General features: G+C 40.0%; 4 protein-coding genes across 5 annotated transcripts; 3 read left to right on the forward strand and 1 right to left on the reverse strand.

Moving 5' to 3' along the window:
• The first annotated feature begins 5473 nt into the window (after nt 1-5473).
• Nucleotides 5474-6859, forward strand: LOC129583367 (uncharacterized). The gene is made up of 2 exons (XM_055475142.1): nt 5474-6148; nt 6434-6859. The coding sequence occupies exon 1, from the start codon at nt 5699-5701 to the stop codon at nt 6146-6148; it is 450 nt and encodes a 149-aa protein (XP_055331117.1). The 5' UTR covers nt 5474-5698; the 3' UTR covers nt 6434-6859.
• Nucleotides 6860-7145: 286 nt separating this feature from the next.
• LOC129583278 (carnosine N-methyltransferase-like) lies at nt 7146-9895 on the reverse strand. The gene is made up of 5 exons (XM_055475026.1): nt 9165-9895; nt 8609-8968; nt 8327-8467; nt 7586-7982; nt 7146-7503 (listed from the first exon to the last, which is right to left on the reverse strand). The coding sequence occupies exons 1-5, from the start codon at nt 9476-9478 to the stop codon at nt 7360-7362; spliced, it is 1356 nt and encodes a 451-aa protein (XP_055331001.1). The 5' UTR covers nt 9479-9895; the 3' UTR covers nt 7146-7359.
• A 95-nt stretch (nt 9896-9990) lies between these two features.
• LOC129583279 (P2X purinoceptor 4-like) lies at nt 9991-15096 on the forward strand. 2 transcript variants are annotated; one of them, XM_055475027.1, is made up of 11 exons: nt 9991-10594; nt 10875-10967; nt 11655-11817; nt 12282-12353; nt 12437-12597; nt 12664-12744; nt 12930-13077; nt 13322-13452; nt 13814-13985; nt 14042-14143; nt 14619-15096. In XM_055475027.1, exons 1-11 carry the CDS (start codon nt 10545-10547, stop codon nt 14676-14678), a joined length of 1233 nt encoding a protein of 410 aa, XP_055331002.1. In that variant the 5' UTR covers nt 9991-10544; the 3' UTR covers nt 14679-15096. The 2 variants fall into 2 exon arrangements, with proteins under 2 accessions (XP_055331002.1, XP_055331003.1); XM_055475028.1 differs by having other exon boundaries at nt 9992-10594; nt 12455-12597.
• A 2435-nt stretch (nt 15097-17531) lies between these two features.
• Nucleotides 17532-20153, forward strand: LOC129583378 (homeobox protein LOX10-like). The gene is made up of 4 exons (XM_055475157.1): nt 17532-17986; nt 19034-19310; nt 19514-19600; nt 19775-20153. The coding sequence occupies exons 1-4, from the start codon at nt 17803-17805 to the stop codon at nt 19911-19913; spliced, it is 687 nt and encodes a 228-aa protein (XP_055331132.1). The 5' UTR covers nt 17532-17802; the 3' UTR covers nt 19914-20153.
• Nucleotides 20154-21432: the final 1279 nt, after the last annotated feature.

The raw sequence follows: 21432 nt of genomic DNA on the forward strand, positions 1-21432 counted from the left end.
TTCATCCCCCCTAACGAAATTCGGGATATAGCTAAATTTATTTGTACTGGTTCTTCTTGTCGGCACAGTTAGGTACCTCCCGGAATGACCATAAATTCCGGAAGCGGGACGTGCTGGCGATGCTACCGGATGCTTAGCTTGTGTCCGTAGAAACGTGTCGGTCGAATGCGATAAATCTTTTCCGAGTTTTTCTTTTACTCTGATATATCCGCGTGGTTCAAACTGCGTTAAGTAATGCACTTCCTCCTTCGACCCGGCATTTCTCACCGTGGATAACGGATATACTGAGCCATCGTCACCAACCGCAAGACCGATTTCTACGTTCAAAATTTTCTGCGCAAGATATGTATTTCGCGCGGCTTGCTCGTAGCCACTGTAGTAACGATTGGCAGTTCTGACGCCGGTGTAATGGAGTGATGGCATAATTGTCATCACGTTCTGGCATCAGACCAAGTTCAGGTATCAGACCAGAATCGATACTTCTTGGAAGAGTGAACAATCGGCGATTTGCGGACTTTTGATCGCGTGCCAGATGTTTCCGACGATCACTCCAGTTCACGATGCGTGTTGGAAATTCGGCGTAACGGATTCCTGGTAAATCGTCGGTTGCAGTCAGCGACGCAAACGATACCTTTTTCACGGTTCGAATTGTGGCGGTTTCATCAGAAGCCATATTATAAGTACTCGTACAGTAGCTGTCCATCAAATGACGGAACATGAATTTAGGAAAAAATGTTTTAATGAAACAAAAGCTACTATCATCAGGAGATTCAAAGGAGGTACCACGCGACGATCACAACTAATGGCAAACGTGAACGCGCATGGTAGAAAAAAAACTATCTCAAAAATATTAAATTAGTAGAAAATGCTATTAGTGCATTCGGTGCACAAATTCGGGTTTTGTCCTTTATGTCGACACTTGCCGGACAAAAATCTCTGTTTACTGGGAAAGTAAGCTGTAAATGTTCCGATATATAAATATTAGTTACGTTATAGTGTGAGACAATGCGTAGAACTAAACGTGCTTGTCTTAATTTTGCCCTTACCAGGATTACTAGTACTGCAGAAATTCAGTTAAGGAATTAATTATAATCCAGATAACCATTTACCAAGAAACGCTAACCCTTCCGGTTTCCTTTAATGTCTGCAAATGCAATTCTTCCGGCAGGTTTGCCTAAGGTCATACATTTACAGCTGATTGTGAGTACAGTACTTCAAGTATTCCGTGGTAGTTCCGGTTATCACGACTGAGTATCAATTAATGCATTTATTCTCTGTTGTTAATCTCCAAAGTGTTGTAAGAGGAGAATCCTCTTTACACACAGCAGCCGCCCATCCGCCGCCTACCTGGTTGGCTCAAGCTCAAGCACAAATATCTTGATCTTCGCCAACAGCGGTGATGGCACAGTGGCTGTGCTACGTGGATCTCACTCGGTAGCCAGCGGTTCGATTCCGCTCCATCGCCATTTTTCGGAATTTCCTCAACAGACAGGATCTTCATCTGACCGCCCTCCCTCGCTGAGATCATCACGGACAGCCGACTTATGGCTGCCTCTGTTATATGGAATTCCGAATGGCCGGGAGTTTTGTTGATGTTTGCTGTTTGATTTAGAAAGTTTGATCAAAGATCAATGATTACAAGACAATGAATTTGGATGGTTTGATTTAAAACCATTGATTTTCAGATCAGTGATTTTCAGTCAATGATTATGAATCAATGATTTTCGGACACCATGATTTTAAATCAGTGATTTTCAGATCAGTGATTTTCAGTCAATGATTATGAATCAATGATTTTCGAACACCATGATTTGAAATCAGTGATTTTCAGATCGGTGATTGAAAATGACTGACTTAAATGTTTTGATTTTGGATCACTGAATACAATTAACTGGTGATTCACTGGTGATTGTATTAAATCAATGATTCATTAAAGACAGACCTGCAATCATTGATTGCCATTCATTGGCTTGCCATCAGTGATTTTCAATACGTAACCGTCGCCGCGTGCAATGGAAACCCGCTATTCAGACTTGGAAAAGTTTTCACGCTTTACAAGTTCCGATTCCTATCTACCGATTCCAATAAATTTACTCCAGTAAAAAGGTTTAGAAATCATTCAGAGTGATACACACAAATAATGATATGTTGCAGTGCTTCACATTTTTAATTATTTGATGAAAAATGCGAAAAACAAGTTAAAACGAAGTTCTGTATATCACCATAAATTCTGTTATACTGTAAAAGAAGAAAAGGATGGCATTCTATGCAAGCGAGATAATATAAGTGTTCCAGTGATCCGGTCACGAAAAACATAAAGCTTTTACTCCAGGCAGGACATTAACGGGTACTCCAGGATGTACATTAAGTAAGACTGACCAGTGATAGCTGAACATTAAGCTGTACTGCAGGCTTTCCCACTAACTAAACTTACGAGCTAAATAGTTCCATTGAGTTATTCGCACACATACCAGACGCATATCGTTTTATGGAGAAAAATTAGCTTTGTCAAGCAGTGTTTTTTATAGCGGGGTGGTCTTTATTCTTATCGTTTAAAAAAATGTGAAGTTAGTATTGCAAATCGTCCAATGACGCGTCTGTGCGCACTTCAAAGACGCCACCCATCACGCATCCGAAATACTGAAATTCGGTGAAAACTGAGCGCTGGCCCGCCTGTACGACATCTGCGTTGGCAATAGAGTCTTTTATTTGCTTTAGTTTTGAGTTTACAAAGAGTTCACAAAATAGATTGTTGATATTTTCATGTGCATTTAAGGTTCAAAATCGTCGAAATTAGATTTGGAATTTTTAGAACACAAACAAAAATTACACCGCGTTCAAGTGTTTAGTGCTCAGAATCTACAGCGTACTTTGTGCCAGCTTCAGCTAAATCCGGATATGATCAGCCAAGCTAATAACCACGCGATGCAGCATGCCCGCAATCAGCGCTGCAGAAGATCGGTATCTCCGATGCGTGATGGGCGGCATCTTTGAAGTGCGCACAGACACGTCACAGGACGAAATGCTATACTTAATTTACATGTTTTTTAAACGATAAAAATAGAAACCAACCCACTACAAAAAATTTTTTTCTATAAAGCGATAGGCGTCTGGTATGTGTGAGAATAACTCAATGGAAATATTTTGCTTGTTAGTGCAGCACAGGTTGAACTACAGGCCTTACACAAGGTCATACTACGGGCTATACTACGAGCTGTACTACAGGCGGTACATTAGGCAAACAAGTTCTGTACACGCCGGAGTATAGTTAAAATGCAGAAGATATTAGTTAAGCATATTGAATATTTTTGTAATTATACTTAATCACATTAGAACTAATTTGAGGCGTAAAAATTGAAACCGGTAAACTGGAAGCATGGATATATATTTGATACGCAAGACACAATTATTAATGAATTTTAGCACTGCATCGAGCCGAATTAACAAATTCATAAAACCAGAGACGCGGACAATCTGCAGCTTTCAGAAAAAAAAACACTTTTGTCTTTAGTTTTTTGCAAAAAAAGTGTTAATAGGGTGACTTATATTGCGCTCAGAAAAGTATTTAAGAATTCAGATGCATTACGTTAAACAAATCAACAATCATTGCGATGGGCTGCCTAAATTTTTTAATATCCTAAATTCTGTGTGCTATTACGCTATATTTGTTTTTCTGATGTGATAAAATACAATTAAGAAAAATATTCAAGATGCTTAGCTGATATCTTGTGCCATATGGCTATAGTGCGGCCGACCCCGGCGTGCTGGTTTGCCTCGCTTGTTTGCCTAATGTTCCTGTAGTACAACCTGCAGCACAGCCCGGAGTGCAACCTAGTGCATGCCCTGCAGTCTAACCTGTAGAGCACCAAGTTCAATTTAGCAATACCATTAGCATTATTTATCGTACAGCCAGCAGTACATCTCAATGTACGACCTGTTGTAAAATGTTTGCTTTCTATGATTCAGATACATGTGTTGCTTTCGTATTTGTTTAGAATGTTGTCAAATTTTCTTGCAGAGCATTACAAAATTTATCCATATATACTGAACGGAGTTTTTTTTTGTTTTTCGAAAAGTAAGTAAAAATCTATGTGCACGCATTGTTATCATTTTTTATGTACATTACTACAAAAGGATTAATAAGCTTTCTAAGTTAAGATGTTCAATTGATATACATATTGCTTCTCGTCGATTTTCAGTTTGCCAGTTAATGGAAGATGTAAAAGCAATGGTGGTTGTTATTTCATCTTTGCTAATGAAATGTCAAGTTCTTATCCAGAAGAAAATGTATTATTTCGATATTATTTTAGTTGAATGTCACAAGTAATACATCATTATTATGCTAGAATTAAAGCTGCACTAGCAATTAGTTATCTGGACTCAGTATTGAGTAGCTGTGCGCAATTCGGATTGGTTGGGTGGTAGTGAACAGGAGTGCGCAGCCGCGTTTTAAGACGGTTTTCTTGTGCCGCAGAGTCTACGGTGCACTGGATACCAAACATTTTCGTGTTTTCCAAGTCCGAATAGCGGCATCCAGTGCACGCGGCGACGGTTGCGTATTGAAAATCACTGATGGCAGGTCAGTGCAGGGCAATCAATGATTGCAAATCAGTCTTTAATGAACCATTGATTTTAATTCAATCGCCTGTGAAATGTATTCACTAACCCAAAATCAAGCCATTTAAGTCAGTCATTTACAGTCACTGATCTGAAAATCACTGATTTCAAATTCATGGTTTTCGAAGATCATAGATTCGTAATCATTGGCTGAAAATCACTGATCTGAAAATCACTGATTTCAAATCATGGTGTCCGAAAATTATTGATTCATAATCACTAAAAATCACTGATTTCAAATCATGGTGTCCGAAAATCATTGATTCATAATCATTGACTGAAAATCACTGATTTGAAAATCAATGGTTTTAAACCAAACTATCCAAATTCATTGTCTTGTAATCATTGATCTTTGATCAAACTTTCTGAATCAAACAGCAAACATCAACAAAACTCCCGGCCATTCGGAATTCCATACTGTTATAGTGTTCGTAATGTGATGTAAACCTGCGCCCATTTAGCAGACAATTTACCGGCTTAAAAAATTAGAAAAAAAGATATACATGCAAATATGTATTATCCTCTGTTGTGAACAGCCAAAATGTAAGACTACAATCGTGGTAGAACGTCGCGGGGTAATTATTGTATGCGTATACACATACAGTACAATACAATAAGAGTAGCAAAATATTCTGTGAATCGTGGCTTCAAACAAAACGTGCAGTAATAAATTGACGAGCAATTAAACGTTGAAAACACTAGCCAGAGGAAGCGTTTTATTTTTCGCAATTAACTGGACCGAAGTTTTTGGTGGAGACGCACACCCAGCCGCGAGACGGTAACTCCGTGAGAAGTACTGTACTGTACCCTTTAATACCCTGTTGCTGCTTTAAGTTTTAACTGTTTTGGTGCAGAACACTGGAATTAGTGGAACAGCATCTTCATAAGATTTGTGACATTTGTCACGTCTTTATGTCTTTTCAGTAATCCAGTTTTTTGTTTAAATTGGTTTAAAGTTTTATAATGTTCATACAAGTGTAGTTAATTGTTATAACTTGTGATTAAATAGCGCTTTGTACCTTTCCCGTCCGTGACTGATTCGGTGTAATAGTGAGTGTGATCTTCTACAAGAAGCTGAGAAATGAGTGATTCGCCACCAAGTCCCTCTGGCGCAGATAACCAGAATTATGAGCCCATTCCCGAGCACTCGCCATGCCAGCCGGATAGCACGGATCTTCGTGTGCGTCTGTCAGAGGTGCACAGCAATCAGTGCGTGATACTGGACAGTCTGTCGGAGATCAACTGGCGCTTCGGAGACGCTGGAAGCACCTTCGATCTGGACGCTGAAGCGGAACGCGCCAAACAATATTTGCAGAAACTGTGCACCATCCGCCAGAATATGAGCGTTATACAGAACAAGCTGACACGCCTGCAGGAGCGCGCCTACAAAATCAAGCAGTTTAAGGAGAAGGAATACACGGGCGCATACCGGAATTGGCTGTCGGATTTGGAATATCAGCGCCATTTGACAGCGAAATTCGAACCTGCAGCCAGACGCAGCAACGATACTCTTCCTAAAGCTCAGCAATAAGTAATAATAATAAATATTGAACGTACGTAATAAATATTGATACTAGAAACTGAAGGATTGCTGATTGTACATAAATTTTGTACGTTATAAACTTATACAAAGTAGTTGAGCGATTTGTGCGGGTGATGAGACTTTGCAGTTTTCTGCAGTACTTATTTTACATCGCAAATTTACTCTTACGTAATAAGAGTAAACTTTCAGTTAATGAAATGTTTATGTACCGTAAGCAGCTTACGGTATATAAACATTTCATTAACTGAAAGTTTACTCTTATTACGATTGCAGATTTTCCATAAGATATTGTGGAGTTTTGCTCATTCCACGAAGAAGCCACACGATTTTCCCCAGATTCAATTCCATAATATTGTTCGTTTTGTACATCAAGTGAAGATAACTGCCATTTTGTTCCTGTTCCAACTCATGGGCACATCGGACGTATGTCTGGACTCTGGAGTGTGCCTGCTGAACTACGAACGAACGAATAACGACCAAGTTGGACCAACTGCCTTTTCTTTGCTTGTGACATGTGGTACTTTTGTTCCGTCTGTTTTTTTCTAACTATGCTTTTCCCCACCCTGTGATACATCTTATTGCTTTATACGATCATATTTTTATATTTTTCCAGTTTTCAGTTGGTTGCGTTTTATGTGATATATTTGAGTAATGGTGCAACTTGATAGTGACGATGAAATAACAGTTAGTAATTTCTGACTGATTCGATTGTCTTTGTTGACTTGCTAATGTATGAGCTCACAAAAAGTTTTTGACAATGAACATACACAAAAAAACTGCGTTTTAGATTCGGTCGCAGGAAACATGTTCTTCGTAAATTTTCAGCACTGTGGCGGAAATTCAGCCGACCGGGGATTACCGACAAAATCTTTTAAGGTTTTCGTGACCCTTTGAAATTAAACGCAGTGGCTACAAAATACATAAGTACTTTTCCTGACATGATGTTAAGTACTGTACTTATGGTTAGTAAGTATCTGCTGTAAATCTTGTGTTCACACAGTTCTCCGTTCGGAGCAAACTGTTATCAACGCAGCACAACGAAAATTAAGAAACCAACCAACAACTCAAAAAGAAGCAAAGATTCATGGGAATTCCCGAAAGTCTGCAGCTAGAAATTATTATGATCACATTTAATTTTCACTCGCAAAATACGCAGCGTGGCCAGAACTGCACAAAAATTTGTTTTACTACAGATCATTTCATGATAGTGAGTTCCCACTGGCATCCACAAATGACGCCTTAAGATCCGGTTTATGGCATACGAAAGACACACAACGGTATTCATAACGCAGCATGGAGTAAGGATTCTGGACGTACGAGCAAGGGATATCCGTCTTTTCCTCCTGTAAAAGAAAGCACTGAGGACTTGAATAAGTGCAAAATTATACTGGATACAACAGCAGTCAGGATACAACAATCCCTTACCAACATCTGAAAGCCAGTGTTCTTTATCACAGTTTTCACATGTTCGTAGGTTAATTCTAAACATGATTCATGCGGAATGTCAGCAAAATGGTACAATAGCGGTCCGAGATTCATCCAATATCCGCCCGGTTTAAGTAGGTGCCAGATATGCTCAACATACTCCAAAACGTTACGGGCGGTATCGATGAAGAAACACGTGACAACACAATCCCATGTTTCATTCCGGTCGAATACTTCCAGGAAATCCCCAGCCACCATGCCGAAATTATGACCAGGGGGAAGGTCCGTAGGACTGATGTCGGGAATGCTGATGCCGATCATCTGGTTAGCGGAGCTGAGATTGTTCGATGCGTGGCCGATCCATGGATAAATTTTGTATCCGTCGACCTCTTGACAGCTAAATATCAATTAGATATACAGTACCAAAATTACACCACAGACCAATATGCAATGCACAAAATCGCGATACAATGCACAAAATGCAATACAAGTATCGATATTTAGCATCGCAATACGAGTACAATGCACAAAATAACCTACAGTACGAGCAGGTAAAATAAATGATGCAGCAGCACTTGTATATCTGTATAGGCATTGTTTACAACAGATGTTAAGCGAAATTGCGGAAGTAAACAACTCGAAAACATTTAAAGTCTGTCTTATCCACGAGTTTTGTAATTTGTCAAAGCTTTCAGACCTCAGCTTTCCACTACTAAATAAACGAACTCGGACAAAACATACCAGTTGAGGATGAAATTAGACGCCAGGAGCATGTACAAGGAGAATTCATTTCCGATGCTGGTATAACCCCGTCGAGCAAATTCCCACGGCAAACGACCCAATCCGGCGCCGGGGTTAAGGATTTGAATCTGGCTAACATCACTAAAAGACAACCGAACAGTTTAAACTGGAACATAATGCCCGCGTTATCCTCAAAGCATCCATTAATTTATTTATGTACAGTGACTTTAATTTGCGATAGAACAGGTAGCCAATTTTCGGCTACGATTCTAAAAACCTTACCATTTATCTTTGGGAAAGTACTTCTCGACAGCAGCAACAAGCGGCTCATAAGCTTGTTGACGCTCAGTCTGTCCTTCGCGACTCCAGTCGCGGACAAACATCCGCAGCGTGGTGTGCACTTTGTCCATATGGAAAGTGCTGACGGGCTGCGACTGGATCCCATCACCGCCTCCCGTATCGCCGAAGGTGTTGTCGAAAGGGGTTTGCAGCAGGATCTTGTCCAGGAACTGCTGGTTGATGGCAGTACACTGCCGTAGTGCATCCAGATGATCCATGAACTGTGGCAGACGTTCGCCTTGGGGCTTCGTCAGCGATTGGTAGTGGTTGCGCTGGCGTGCGATTTTCTTCATCGCATGCGTTCTGCACAGTAAAGACATTAATTTTTAATATTAATTTAATATTTAACATTTATTTTTAATATTTATTTTTTTAATATTGTTATTATAAGCACAAAAATGCAGGCGTTTAGTTCAGAGACAACGCGGATTCACCGACGTTCGTTAGGGACTTATGGAAAAATGTTAGTTCAAAATCTCACGGCTGAGACAGCGATTACCTGTAGTACCGGAACGCTGCAACGACCGTTTCAAAATGTTGACGCTCTTCGAGTTCCTCGTCCTCCGTGAAGGGTGCGCGACCGTGGTGCGAATGAGTATGGTGGGATCCAGCCTCGCCGTCATGCGAGTGCGAGTGAGCTTGGTGGTCGTGAGAGTGCGAAGACTCGGCACCGTTACTCACGTTATCTGTAACCTGATGGTGAGCATCGTTCTCGGGATCAGCGACAGGCGAACCATACGTTTGCTGCTCGCCAAGCTTTGGCAATGACGGCGATTTTCGTGGAACATCCGTCAGAACCTTATCGTCGGCCATGACGAGCAAACTGGTTGTGGCAACCTGATGTTGAGGTCTCGGAATTGTAAGTTCGCGATGCACTGCAACACTCGGGTGCGCTACAAACTCCGATAATCAAAAGGTACGCATTCTAGTTGCTGTCCTTCGAAAAACCCAGTTGACTCGCAATCTGCAGCCGATTATCAAATCCGATGTTTTAACGCAAACCGTAAACGACAAGCAACGGTAAAAACCAAAAAGTGCAATCAGTTTAGCGTATAAAAAACTTTATTCGTAAAGTAAGAATCAAAGAAAAACGCCACTTTAGAATTAAACAAAAAAATTGAAGGCTCAAGAATGCCAGCTGATCCATTTAAGTACAGTACTCTAACGGAGTCTAGCCGGAAACGGAAATAAGCATATGGCATCTGTCTAAGCGAACTGGCGCCCAATGGGGGGGGGGCAGGCTTTCGACGGGGGGTTGATCAAAGACTATGCTCCAGACGTTTTCCTCATGTTGACAAGACTTTACAACGAGCGCATCCAAACGTCAGATTGTCAGAACTCGGAACTAAAAGTTTTTGATAACTCAGTTATTAAGCAGTTATCATAACTGCTTAATAGATTGCATTGTTCATTTTGGATAACGCTTATAAACGATTTTGAACTTTATGGAATTCGGAGATAGTTATTCCCAATGCCTGCCGTGTGCTGCGGACTGAATGAAGTGAACGCTATAAAAGTGTCTGTGCTCCAAGTTTAACGGCGTTCAGGCAGAAAGTGAAACACGCGATTCGCGTACTCGGTACTCTTTTACTTTCCGCGTTTTTGAACCAGGAATTTGAGATAGTATAACACCATCTATCCACAATTTCTTGTGAGCCTGTTCTCCCACCCGGTTGATAGTTTCGTGCAGTGGATTGCCCGACATCTGATCCGTTTGGATTCATCGGCTGTGCTCGTTTGCTGTGTCATACGCTTGCCCGATTTGTTTGACTACCGCAGTCACGGTGTAGTGCTTCAGCTTGCTGTCGTTCTTGCTGGAATTCTGACTCTCGGAGCCTGCTTTTATTGTGCTGGTTGCTGATAGATTGTTAAATCCGCCATGTCTGGCATCGCCATGGGTTGTACCAGGATCTGTGCACGTTTTTTCGAGTATGTTTGAAGATCACAGTTGTTTATTGCTGACTGTATTAACTACAACAGTGATTAGACTAAATTTTTAGATTGGTTATGATTGTTATGTTGTAACGTAGATGATACTATAAGAGTAATTTCTGTTTGTAAATTAAATGAACAGTTGTGAAAAACCGTGACTCGAATAACCAGTGGTTTGTTTTCATAGACGAAATACGGTTCACATAGTTTTGCGATTCAGTTTATGTTGCATTGTTGCTGTTAGGAAGGCAGTTCAAGGTTTCCCGTTTGCTTTCAGGTATGATACACCAAAGATCGTCCACATTCGCAGCTTCAAGGTTGGCATCCTGTACAGATTCGTCCAGCTGGTCATTATCGCCTACATAATTGGGTAAGCCTTACCTCAGCTGTAGAAAAGGCTGAAGATCTTTTTGTCCTGATTAAACGCGCTTAGGTTGCGCTTGCCCTCGATGGTTGCGGTTTTGAGATTGTACGATTTCGTTTGCCAAGACTTAACGCACAGCTCGTGTGCTGACATGAATAAACAAATTCAGTATATTTACTGTTGGGAACTGAAATTCAGTATAATGTTACATAAATCACTTTTTTAAGAAAATAATTCTTTCGGGACATGGCCATATGAATTGCGGTGATTGCATTACTCATTTACCCGGCAAGAAATCCGAATAGTTGGAAGGCTTAACGTTTTATGATTGTATCATCTGCATCTGGTTGGTTTGTTAATTAAATGATTTAAGTAAATAGTTTACGTCAGATTGCTATACCCGGATTTTTATACCAATTTTTATTTAGCTTGTGATAGTTGCATGCGTAATAGAAAGTTTACTCTTATGCAAGAGCGGTCACATATTTTTATCCCAGTAAACCTGTACCGGTAAAATTTAGCATACTTATCGGTGGATTTTTGCGTTTTGTAGTTTGATTGGTTTGCACTTTGAAGACTGAAAAACCGCCGTATGATGATGTCCATATTCTCAGAGAACATTTTCGATGTGAATCTGTGAAGATGGCTTTATCTAATCGGACAAATAATACATCCATCTCTCAACTTTTGTAGTGTGGTGATGGTGTACAAAAAGGGCTATCAGGAATTCGATAATGTGGAAAGCACTGTCACATCCAAAGTCAAGGGTGTCGTGATGACGAACAACAGCATGCTGAACAGCACCGGCAACGATGTGCGAGTGTGGGACACTGCCGATTACGTTGTGCCGCCGCAAGTAAGTTTTGCAAGTTTGACGACATGATGGATGGTTTAAGCAGTCGCTGGACAATCGCTTTTCATTAGTGCTTATTGTTGTCATACGCTATGGATGGTCGGAAACGATCGGTTATATGGCAGTATACGATCTGTCTTCCGTGCTGAGTGATTTTTAATAACTGATTAATTCGTGAGTTTGTCGATCTGTTTTTTAATAAAAATCTCGATGTTTACCTCAGATTGAAAGTTAGTTTTTATTTCTCAGATTTTCGGTAATTTGTTAAGGGCGCATCAAATTTGTACATATATTTTCAGACCAGTTCACCTTTGTTTCTCCGGTTCAGTCATCCATAATCTTTTCATACAAAATATTTCAAAATTAGATTTGTAATACCTTTGTTATACGTTTGTATAGGAAATGTCTGTGATGTGAGAGTGATTTTATTTTTTTATGTATTATCCGAATCTTCCGATCATTTACAGGAAAACGGAGCATTTTTCGTGACAACAAATTACATTATGACACCGGACCAGGAGCAGGGAATCTGTCCGGAAGTAAGTGTTTCCTGCAATGCTTTGAGCTTAGCATGCGCTCACGCTGATTAACACGCTTGGCCAGAATGAACAGTTAATTGAAGGATTCTCGGTCTCATCAGCAAGGTGCGACCTGCACCAGCGATGCCGACTGTCCCGCCAAATCGCAGTCTGCCAACGGGATCCGCAACGGCACCTGTAACACCACCACCAACACGTGCAACATTTACGCGTGGTGTCCGGTGGAGACTGATATGGAGCCATCGTACGTCAAACTCCTAGGTGCTTCCGTTCAGTTGCTCATTGTATGTAATGGTGATACATTTTTTAGTGTGCCAATGCTCCAGGGAACGGAAACGTTTACTGTTCTGATCAAAAACCAGATCATTTTCCCTAAATTTGGAGTGAGGAGGTATTGAAGCTCATTTTTCTATAATTTTTACCATGAACTCATGTTTGGTGTGCTTCCCAGTGAAACTTTCGATTAGATAACTTAGATGTTTAAGTCAATTTGATGTCATGGAATGGTGTACTTTGTTGTCACAGTTGCTTTTATTATGGAGATGTTTCGTAACGGTCTGGAAATCCTGATTTCAGGCGAAATATTTTGGATTCTTTTGCAACTAACAATACCTATTTGAGCGGCTGCCATTATGACCCGGTAACCGATCCTTACTGCCCGATTTTCCGCTTGGGTGATATTGTCCGACTTGCCGGGGAAAACTACACAGAACTTGCCGTGAAAGTGAGTTTCTTCCCAAGTTTTGCTTTCTGTACTTACTTGGATCGTGACTTGTAAGCTGCACTAACGCACCACAGAATCAGTAATATTTTGTTTTAAAATTGGCGACTGCTGTATTATGTGATCGTAAACTTTCGACCAAGTGTATTGATAGAAGGCACTGATACCGTTAATTTTCAAATGGTTTTTCTGGTTTAACGGTGTGATAGCTTTATTAAATACTTTATGTTACTGTATCGATTTGCAGGGTGCCGTGATGGGATTTGTGATTCAGTGGGACTGCAATTTAGATTTAGCGGTTGAAAAATGCCGGCCAAAATACTCCTTCCGACGTATCGATAATCGGGACGACGTTACAGCAAAGGGCTGGAATTTCAGGTCAGACTGCACTCTGCTCACAAATATTATACAATCTTAGCAGTAGTTCGCTGTTTAGGAGTTAATTCTTTACTTAGCATATTGTAATGATAATTACGATACCGTCCGTTCGAAAGCTTGGATTTTTTCAAGTTTTTCCACTATTTTGCAGGCAAAACATGTTTAACGGTTCAGATGCGTCTAGATCTAGCTAACATAAAAATTAATAATGGTTTGCTGCTCTGTTGAGCTTTTTGAATGTGGTTTGTTTGTCACGGGCACGATCGAACATTGTTGTCTGCAATTTTATGGCGTTTTGATTTTGGTCTGTTGTTTGGACAACCATTACTCTTCCACGATGAATGGAAATAATTTTTTTCAGATATGCGAATTACTGGAATGTGCCCGGAAACAGCACAACCACCATCCAGAAGCGAACGCTAATTAAGGCTTTTGGAATACGGTTCATATTTTACGTATATGGGACTGCTGGCAAATTCAACTTCGTACCGATGGCAACGAACCTTGGTGCCGGTCTAGCTCTGCTCGGACTAGTAAGTGTTTCTGGCATTTTTGGGATTATCAGTGCTGACAATGTGCCATTTTATAGTCGGTTATTGTCTGCGATATGATCCTCCTCTATTGCACGAAAAAGCGAGAGTTCTATCATGAAAACAAGTTCGTCATGGTTAAGGACGATGATGCTCTTCTGGTAAGGAAGCATGGTATATTTTGGTTGCAGTTGATTTTTGGCAATCGCTGTCATTGAATCTTCACCCTACGATTTTGTTGAATTTTCTCCAAAACTTTATTTGAACATTGGTTAATTTTTAGTTATCTTGCTTTTCCTCTGATATCGCCGGTTTTTGTTTTATTTGAGTTGATTCTGTGTAACTTACAGATACAAACATTCATAATAAGTTGTAATTATGATACTTACGAGTAGATGATTTTGCGTGTTTTTAAGAAATTTCTGCATTTGTGGTTCGCGTCTGCCATAGAGGTTGCCAAGTTTGGACGGAGGAAATTCGTGAAATCTGTAGCATTTCGTAAAGTAGCTGTGCGTTCGTAGAGATACATTTTTGTTATTTTACACAAAATTCATTAATTTTATCGAACATTTAACTGCTTTTGTGTTGTTAAATTTTACGAGTAGCTTGTTTTTACGTAATCGTTAATGGTTGCAGGTGGAAGATTCGGTCAAATCCAATTACTCGTACCGGGATTTCAACCATTCTGACGCATGAACGCTACGAATGGACTCAAAACTGTGCTCAGCAGCCAAATGATTAATGATGCCCGGTGGAATGAGTCAGACTCTGGTCTCTTCTGGTGATAAAACGTTAGTTTGTCGGAATTTTTTCCCGTGAAGATTATTGCCAAGTGTGATTAATGGTCGTACCTATATCTCCTATGTACTTTGGTCTCGCGTTTTAATTGTGTTCCGACAAAAGGGTTTTTTTATTGTCTGGGCCTTGTTTTTACTTTTAATGGGTATGCTTTTTTATTGCTCATATTTTTTGTGGAGAAGGCTAATTTGGATATGTACTGGTATTTTGCTAGAAACTGCGGTTTTGTGAATTGTCTTGCCTAGAAGCGCAATGGCGACGCCTTGATTACTTTGAACAAAATAAAGTGTTTGCGGTGGGCAATGATAAAACAAAACGCAGGTCGTTCAGCTGAATGAAATTTCTACAAGAAACCAGCGATAATTCCATACAAATCCTCATACTCATTAAAAAAATATCAGTTTCAGTGGTGTTTAATTGTGTACTTATATTTTTTTGTGGCCATAATTTATAACTTCGCAAATGTATGTTGTTGATCGTATGTCAACGTTTCACACACGAACATTGTGAATATAATTTATAAGATCCTTTAAAAGGTTAGAGTAGCGCGCCAAACTGCATGTCCGAAAGGCAGGCGCATTCCAGATAAAGGGCACCGGCGTGGCACTTGCAGTAATTGATTAACAGCGGGAGATGCTCCCTTGGCTGGACCGGCTGCGCGCAGACGTTGTCCGTATTAAGTGAATCTAAATTAAAGTGGCAATTAAGCAGCGGATAGTGATGGTATTACAAACGCTTGCGGATCATTTCCAGTGAATTATGACCTGCAGGCTAACATAACGCTCACTCCGCCGCTGTATTCGCCGCGACGGGGTTATAAATACATTCTTGTCACATTGAAAGGATGGGCGATTATTAGTGGAGCGGTAAATATGTTTATTTATATAAGTAGTTATCGTTTTTGCTGCTAATGAGAACTGACATTGCCAACTTGACTGGCTCTAATGTTTTTTATTCGCTTTAACTTTTCATAACCGAGAAAATAAATTATTTTGGCACACAACGATACAGCTATCCAACGACTGACGACTCCAGATTTAGTTCAGCATTTTACTCTCCGCGCAGAAATGAGCTTGCTTGAAGTGTCTTATAAAAATATATATAATCGTCATGCCATTTTTTAAAACTCTCTCTGTGTATCTCTATTTCCTTGTAATTTACCGGCGACATTTAAAACAGTTGTGTAATTCACTTTGCATGTCTAAAATTTTACGAGCATTGATTCTATTAGAATAACATGCACCGTTAACGTGTAAATATAAACTTCAAATAAATGCTTATAGGTAATAAAAGAATGTGTCGATCTGATAATTTGTAACTTTCGCAAAACTACCAAACAAAAAAAAAATTTGGAGGCTGATTATTGCCGGTAGTATTCTATACGGCATAACGATGCATATCGATTTCTCGACCTGAAGTTTGGTAAAAAATTTCGTTTTCCTGTTTGTTTGGTGGGTATCTTAGACGTACATCATTACAGAAACTTTGTAAAGCATGCATGAATAATTATAAATTCGATAATGCCATGATTTCTTCGCATCAGCTTTTGATAAAATTTTCAAGATGCAAGACATTTAATACGATTTGGATGGCGCGATTGAATTACGCGAAAACATGCCCCGCAGGTATGTAAGCATTTGTTCAATTAAACAAAGCAGAAATTTGTCCGTTAAGGCGTTACCAATTTTCTGTATAATCCGTAAACAAGAAAAAATCGTTAGTACTTTTAATCACACCTTTTGTTGCCGGTAATGATGTTAACTCAAGAGAATGCACAAACATACCATGATAACTTCCAAATAACACGTTTTCCTATAGAAAGCGGCGTTCTTGCCCGCGGGCCAGCAATGGGCTCACACTAATGACTTTAGCACAAAAGTGTAGGAAATAACAGATCGCAAAGTAATTTCGCGGAAACAGCTGCAGACGTGTTCTCGGTTAATGATTATCAGAATTATATAAGTGAATTAATAGCATGTATTACTATGGCGCAATAAAACTGGCGAGGCACCACTTAAAAACTTTTGTTGCACTGTTGCATGGTTTTATAGAGTTTATAGAGGCACCAAATCTCGTAAACTTAAAGCTTTTGTCTGTTTTTCAATAACAGTAACATGGACGTTCCAAGTTATTTGACCATGGGCGAGACGAAACCACTAAACAAAAGTTCAGTCATTTAAATTATTTTGTGGAAGCACAAACCATTTTGTATTAAACCTTCGCAAAGCAGCGCGGGGTTCAACACTAATGTTAAAAAATTTGTTTAAATAGGAAAAAGAAAAAGACATTCGTTAACTATAAGACGGTGTTTTGGGTCTTAAGCATTTTAAGGAACAATGCTTTCTAGCTTTTACTTTTGTCACCAGCATTTTCGGCTTGCACAAATAAAAAACTTACATGGTTAGTAACATTTACGTGTTTTTTGGTGACCTTTTCTAGTAAGTTGTATGACATGCGCGGTGTGTAATAAGATACACTTGTACTTGGCACTTGTTAAATGTTGTAGAGCAAGTAAAAATAGGGAAAATAATCATAATGACTAGCATGAGCTCTGATGGTGGAGCATTTTACGCTCGACTAGTGTATCCATCTGTCATTTGATAGTGTAAATGCCTCTAGCTAATTAGTGTCAAATAATCCTTAAGACGAGATGATTTACTAAAAGTCACTAAATCACTGCTGTGTGCCTTTTCCTCATCAGGCTCGCCAGTCTGCCGCTACTGACGTTCGTACACACTTTTGGACAAAATTAAACGCGCTCACCAATTCTAAAGCCCTCCGAGCATCCGTCCGAGAGCTGTTATAGTTACACTGTACAGTTTATCACCGCCATCAACCTCCTGCCTTTCACATTGCATTTTATCACATTAGCTTCTTAAAGACTTTTTATGGCGTTTTCTGCGCTTTTATCCATACGCACACGCATGTGGTAGCGGTGGTGTCTTGATCATTATAGGCACTATAGAAGTGCTACTTAATTGAGCCGTTGAGGTGTGATTAATTTTAGCGATTTGATTACACCATGCCGCTTTTATCGTTCTCCATTGACGATATACTGGGGAACCGGCACGAGGCTAAACCCCTTCCCCTCACTCCTGGCCATGGGTTTCCGGTGACGCCGTCGGTTAGCTGTGACGATGAAATACTGCGGTCTCGGAGATCCTGCCGGTGTGTGCACTGCGAAGATATGCTACGCGAGGCAGCCGGTATGCCCAAATTCATTCTCAATTGACTTATACGATTATGTTGATGCCGTTAATTAACCGCATCGTTTTGGTTCATAATACTCCTAATGGAGTGTTAATTAACTGGTGCATTATGCCATTCATTACCTTAATTAAGTTATGAGTCGGTTTTATTGCAGGGGTCACGAATGTGGTACCTGTGTATGTGGCTTATTATAGAACTATGACCGCATGCAAGTTATATGGAATGCCATTAATAATATCTTAATGAGTCTTAATCAACTGTCACGTTTGCAAGTTGCAACCTTCCTGATTTGTTAGCCATATCAAGGTAAACATGCGCTTACGCAGTCGAAGTAATAATTATTATTATTATAATTATTATTATTATTATGCATTTAAAAAATGAATTTTTAGTAAATAGTTTACTAGTGCACGTTGTGCTTCTGCAGCGCACAGCAAAATACATACAAAAGATTCAAAAACGTCTGCCAGCACGAAAATCAAATCAAGGTCATGATTTCTGTACACTTGTCACATACAGTTTTGACGGAGGGCTTTACAAATCATGTTATCTAATATCCTTCTCTTTGACTTTCTACTGTTTGACAACGAAAACAAGCTATTGCTTCGATACAGTTTTAACGTATCAGTCTTTGTGAGTGTAATAAAATTTTTTAGCAGCTTTAATCAAGCCGTGCTGATTCTAAACGGAATTCTTGGTTTGCACTTTAAACAAATACTTTAGCATTTTGTACACCAAAATGTCACGGTTTTGCTGGGTTAATGCAGTGAATCTCTGCTGGCAGGCTCTTATTTGCACAATTACAATGATTAAACAAATTTTATAAACAAAATGTTGTACCGAAGCAGTGAGTTATGCACAGTTTATGACTTTCGCTTGCCGGAAATGGTTTCTTGTCTGATCCATGACACTCAAAGTTAATGTAACGGTAATTGTACGAGTATATTGAGCAATCTGCTCTGCTCCACATCGAGAAATCTTTTGCATGATGAGCTAGTGAACTGAATTAAATGATTAACGTATGTTTGATTTGCCTTTGACAGAATCCAAGCGCAAAGACTACCTCCTCTCTTACCTAATGTCCAGCCCCATGCCCACTGACCTTTCCATGTCCCGGTATGCATGCGCACCGGCAGACCCTGTCCCCTTACCACATGACCTCCATTCATCACAGCAGCAGCTGCAACCCAGCCTGGCCGCCATGTCGGAGTGCTGTGATACGAAATCGGACGATGACAGCCGCGCACAGCTCTACGGGATGAAACGCCGACGTCTACGGACGGTCTTCACCGATTCACAGCTTGTCGTGCTGGAAGATCGGTGGGTGTGATGCGACATGCGAGTGCATGTGCTTATGATCGTGTAAATGCGTTAGCTCATTAAAAATTCGCGTTAGTTTTTACGTGGTGTGCGTGTGTGTGTGTGTGTGCTTAGGCAACGAAAATTTATTTGAATCGATTGTGACAGGCTGTAATTAAATGACGGGCGCTGACTCATTAAGACAATGTTTATTATGGCTGCAGGTTCTCCAAGCAAAAATATTTATCCACACCAGACCGACTAAAGATGGCGAAAACACTGGGCCTTACACAATTGCAAGTGAAAACATGGTAAGCTTTTTTCAGCAGCGGTTGCGGATGGCTGATGTCATTTTCATGGGTAATTGCTATTTTTGTTTGTGCCTGCCAGCCAATTACACGAACGCTTAATGACGGCAAATAGGCAGCCGTTAATTGCTGGTGTGATAATTGATGTGTGTGTTGTTTTTTCTTGCCTGTCGTTAGGTATCAAAATCGCCGGATGCGCTGGAAACGTTCCTTGCTCAGTATGGGCAACGCCGATGAGATTTCCAGTAGCCTGCGCAAAAGTAAAGGTCGTCCTAAGAAAGACTTTGATTGTGAAGCGCCGGTTGACGCCAAATAATGCGATGGCTTTGTGAACTCATATGATTGCGATTTGAAAATGATGAAATTGTCATTTGTATTATACGAATGTTCTGAATAATCTACAGCGCATTTTATTTAGAGTGATACGTATTCCAAGCAAAGTGTAGACAATGCGGGGTGCTTTCTGAACTTGCCAGTTAAAGTTTTAAAAAGGACCGTGCAGCATAGTTAACGGATCGTACAGCATAATAGACCTTAAAAATTCTCTTGAAGTGCAGGTCCTGATGTCACTGGACCCCATATTTGTTAACCTGATTCAGCAAACTACTCAAATTTCTATAGAACTAAATTATAAAATGTATATATAGCTTCTTATTCCGCAAAATATATATTTTCTGTTAACGATCCTCGGTCGGCTATAAGGCACAACAATGGATCCGATAAATTCAACTGCTGAAGCTGCAGTAAAACTGTCAACACGGGCAGAATTTCGATACACCGCGTTTTGCCTATCTTTTAATATTTCTGCAAAATCGAATGGATAAAATAGGAAATTGTGTTGAACATCCATGTTGAACACATCCGTTGAAATTGTGTTGAACAGCCTTTTCATTATGCGAAACATTCGTTGCGTGCGAAATAAAACGCTTGCAAATACAGCCCTTGCGAGCCGTTTACACTAATACGTACACTGTATACATGAAATAGCAAATAACTTCTGTGTTGTCATCATCAAGCAAACGGCCCAAACAAGAAATCCCAAAATCCAGCCGAAATCTCGGAACAGTAATACGACTAATGTTTTAACACAGCTACTGTAAACATTAAGCAGCCATATACCATTGAATTCATGAATACGGATGTGCTAGAAATTATAATATCTAAGAAGCATCGTTATCCAAACAACAGTGACCGTCACATCAGCCGGCCAAAAAGGACAGAAAATAATTTTAATTTACCAAAATATTACAATAGCAGGTACTAAGCTTTACGTGTGAAATTTCAGAAGCTCCTCGAGACATGCCAAAGTAGGTTGACTTGGCCGCTGTTAAGTTCTTTAAAATAATGGCGAAATCTTCATCTGGCCGGAAATCTTCTGACCTTTTCATCAAAAAGCAAAGGAACCCAAGATAGCCTAACATAAACTTGATTTACTATACTTCTATAGCATCAGGCGAATACTATTGTCACTTACACAGTTACACTTTCGTGTAACCGTGCTTCTGATGGCACTAAAACAAGCAAGACAACCAACGGGCTTGCTGTACCAAGCATTTGTCGAGCGTAACGCCTACGAAGACATTAGATACAAAGCACCTGGCCGTAGACGATAGAACCAATATTGGTTCTAATTATTGGTTTTGGCATTAATGCCAAATCTCCAATGACTCCCGCCGCCAAAACAAAAGAAAAGCCTTTCCGCGGTAACTGAATAATCAAGGTCAACTCATCCCATTCCAACCATAATGCACGGAAAATCTCCTCAAAACATATTGGGTCGACTTTTATTGTTTGGATGGACAAGCGCAGTATGTCGTAAAATCCGACCATTCTGT

The sequence above is a fragment of the Paramacrobiotus metropolitanus genome, unplaced genomic scaffold (assembly GCF_019649055.1).
Source record: "Paramacrobiotus metropolitanus isolate TYO unplaced genomic scaffold, Prichtersi_v1.0 Parri_scaffold0000010, whole genome shotgun sequence".
NCBI classification, from domain to species: Eukaryota; Metazoa; Tardigrada; class Eutardigrada; order Parachela; family Macrobiotidae; genus Paramacrobiotus; species Paramacrobiotus metropolitanus.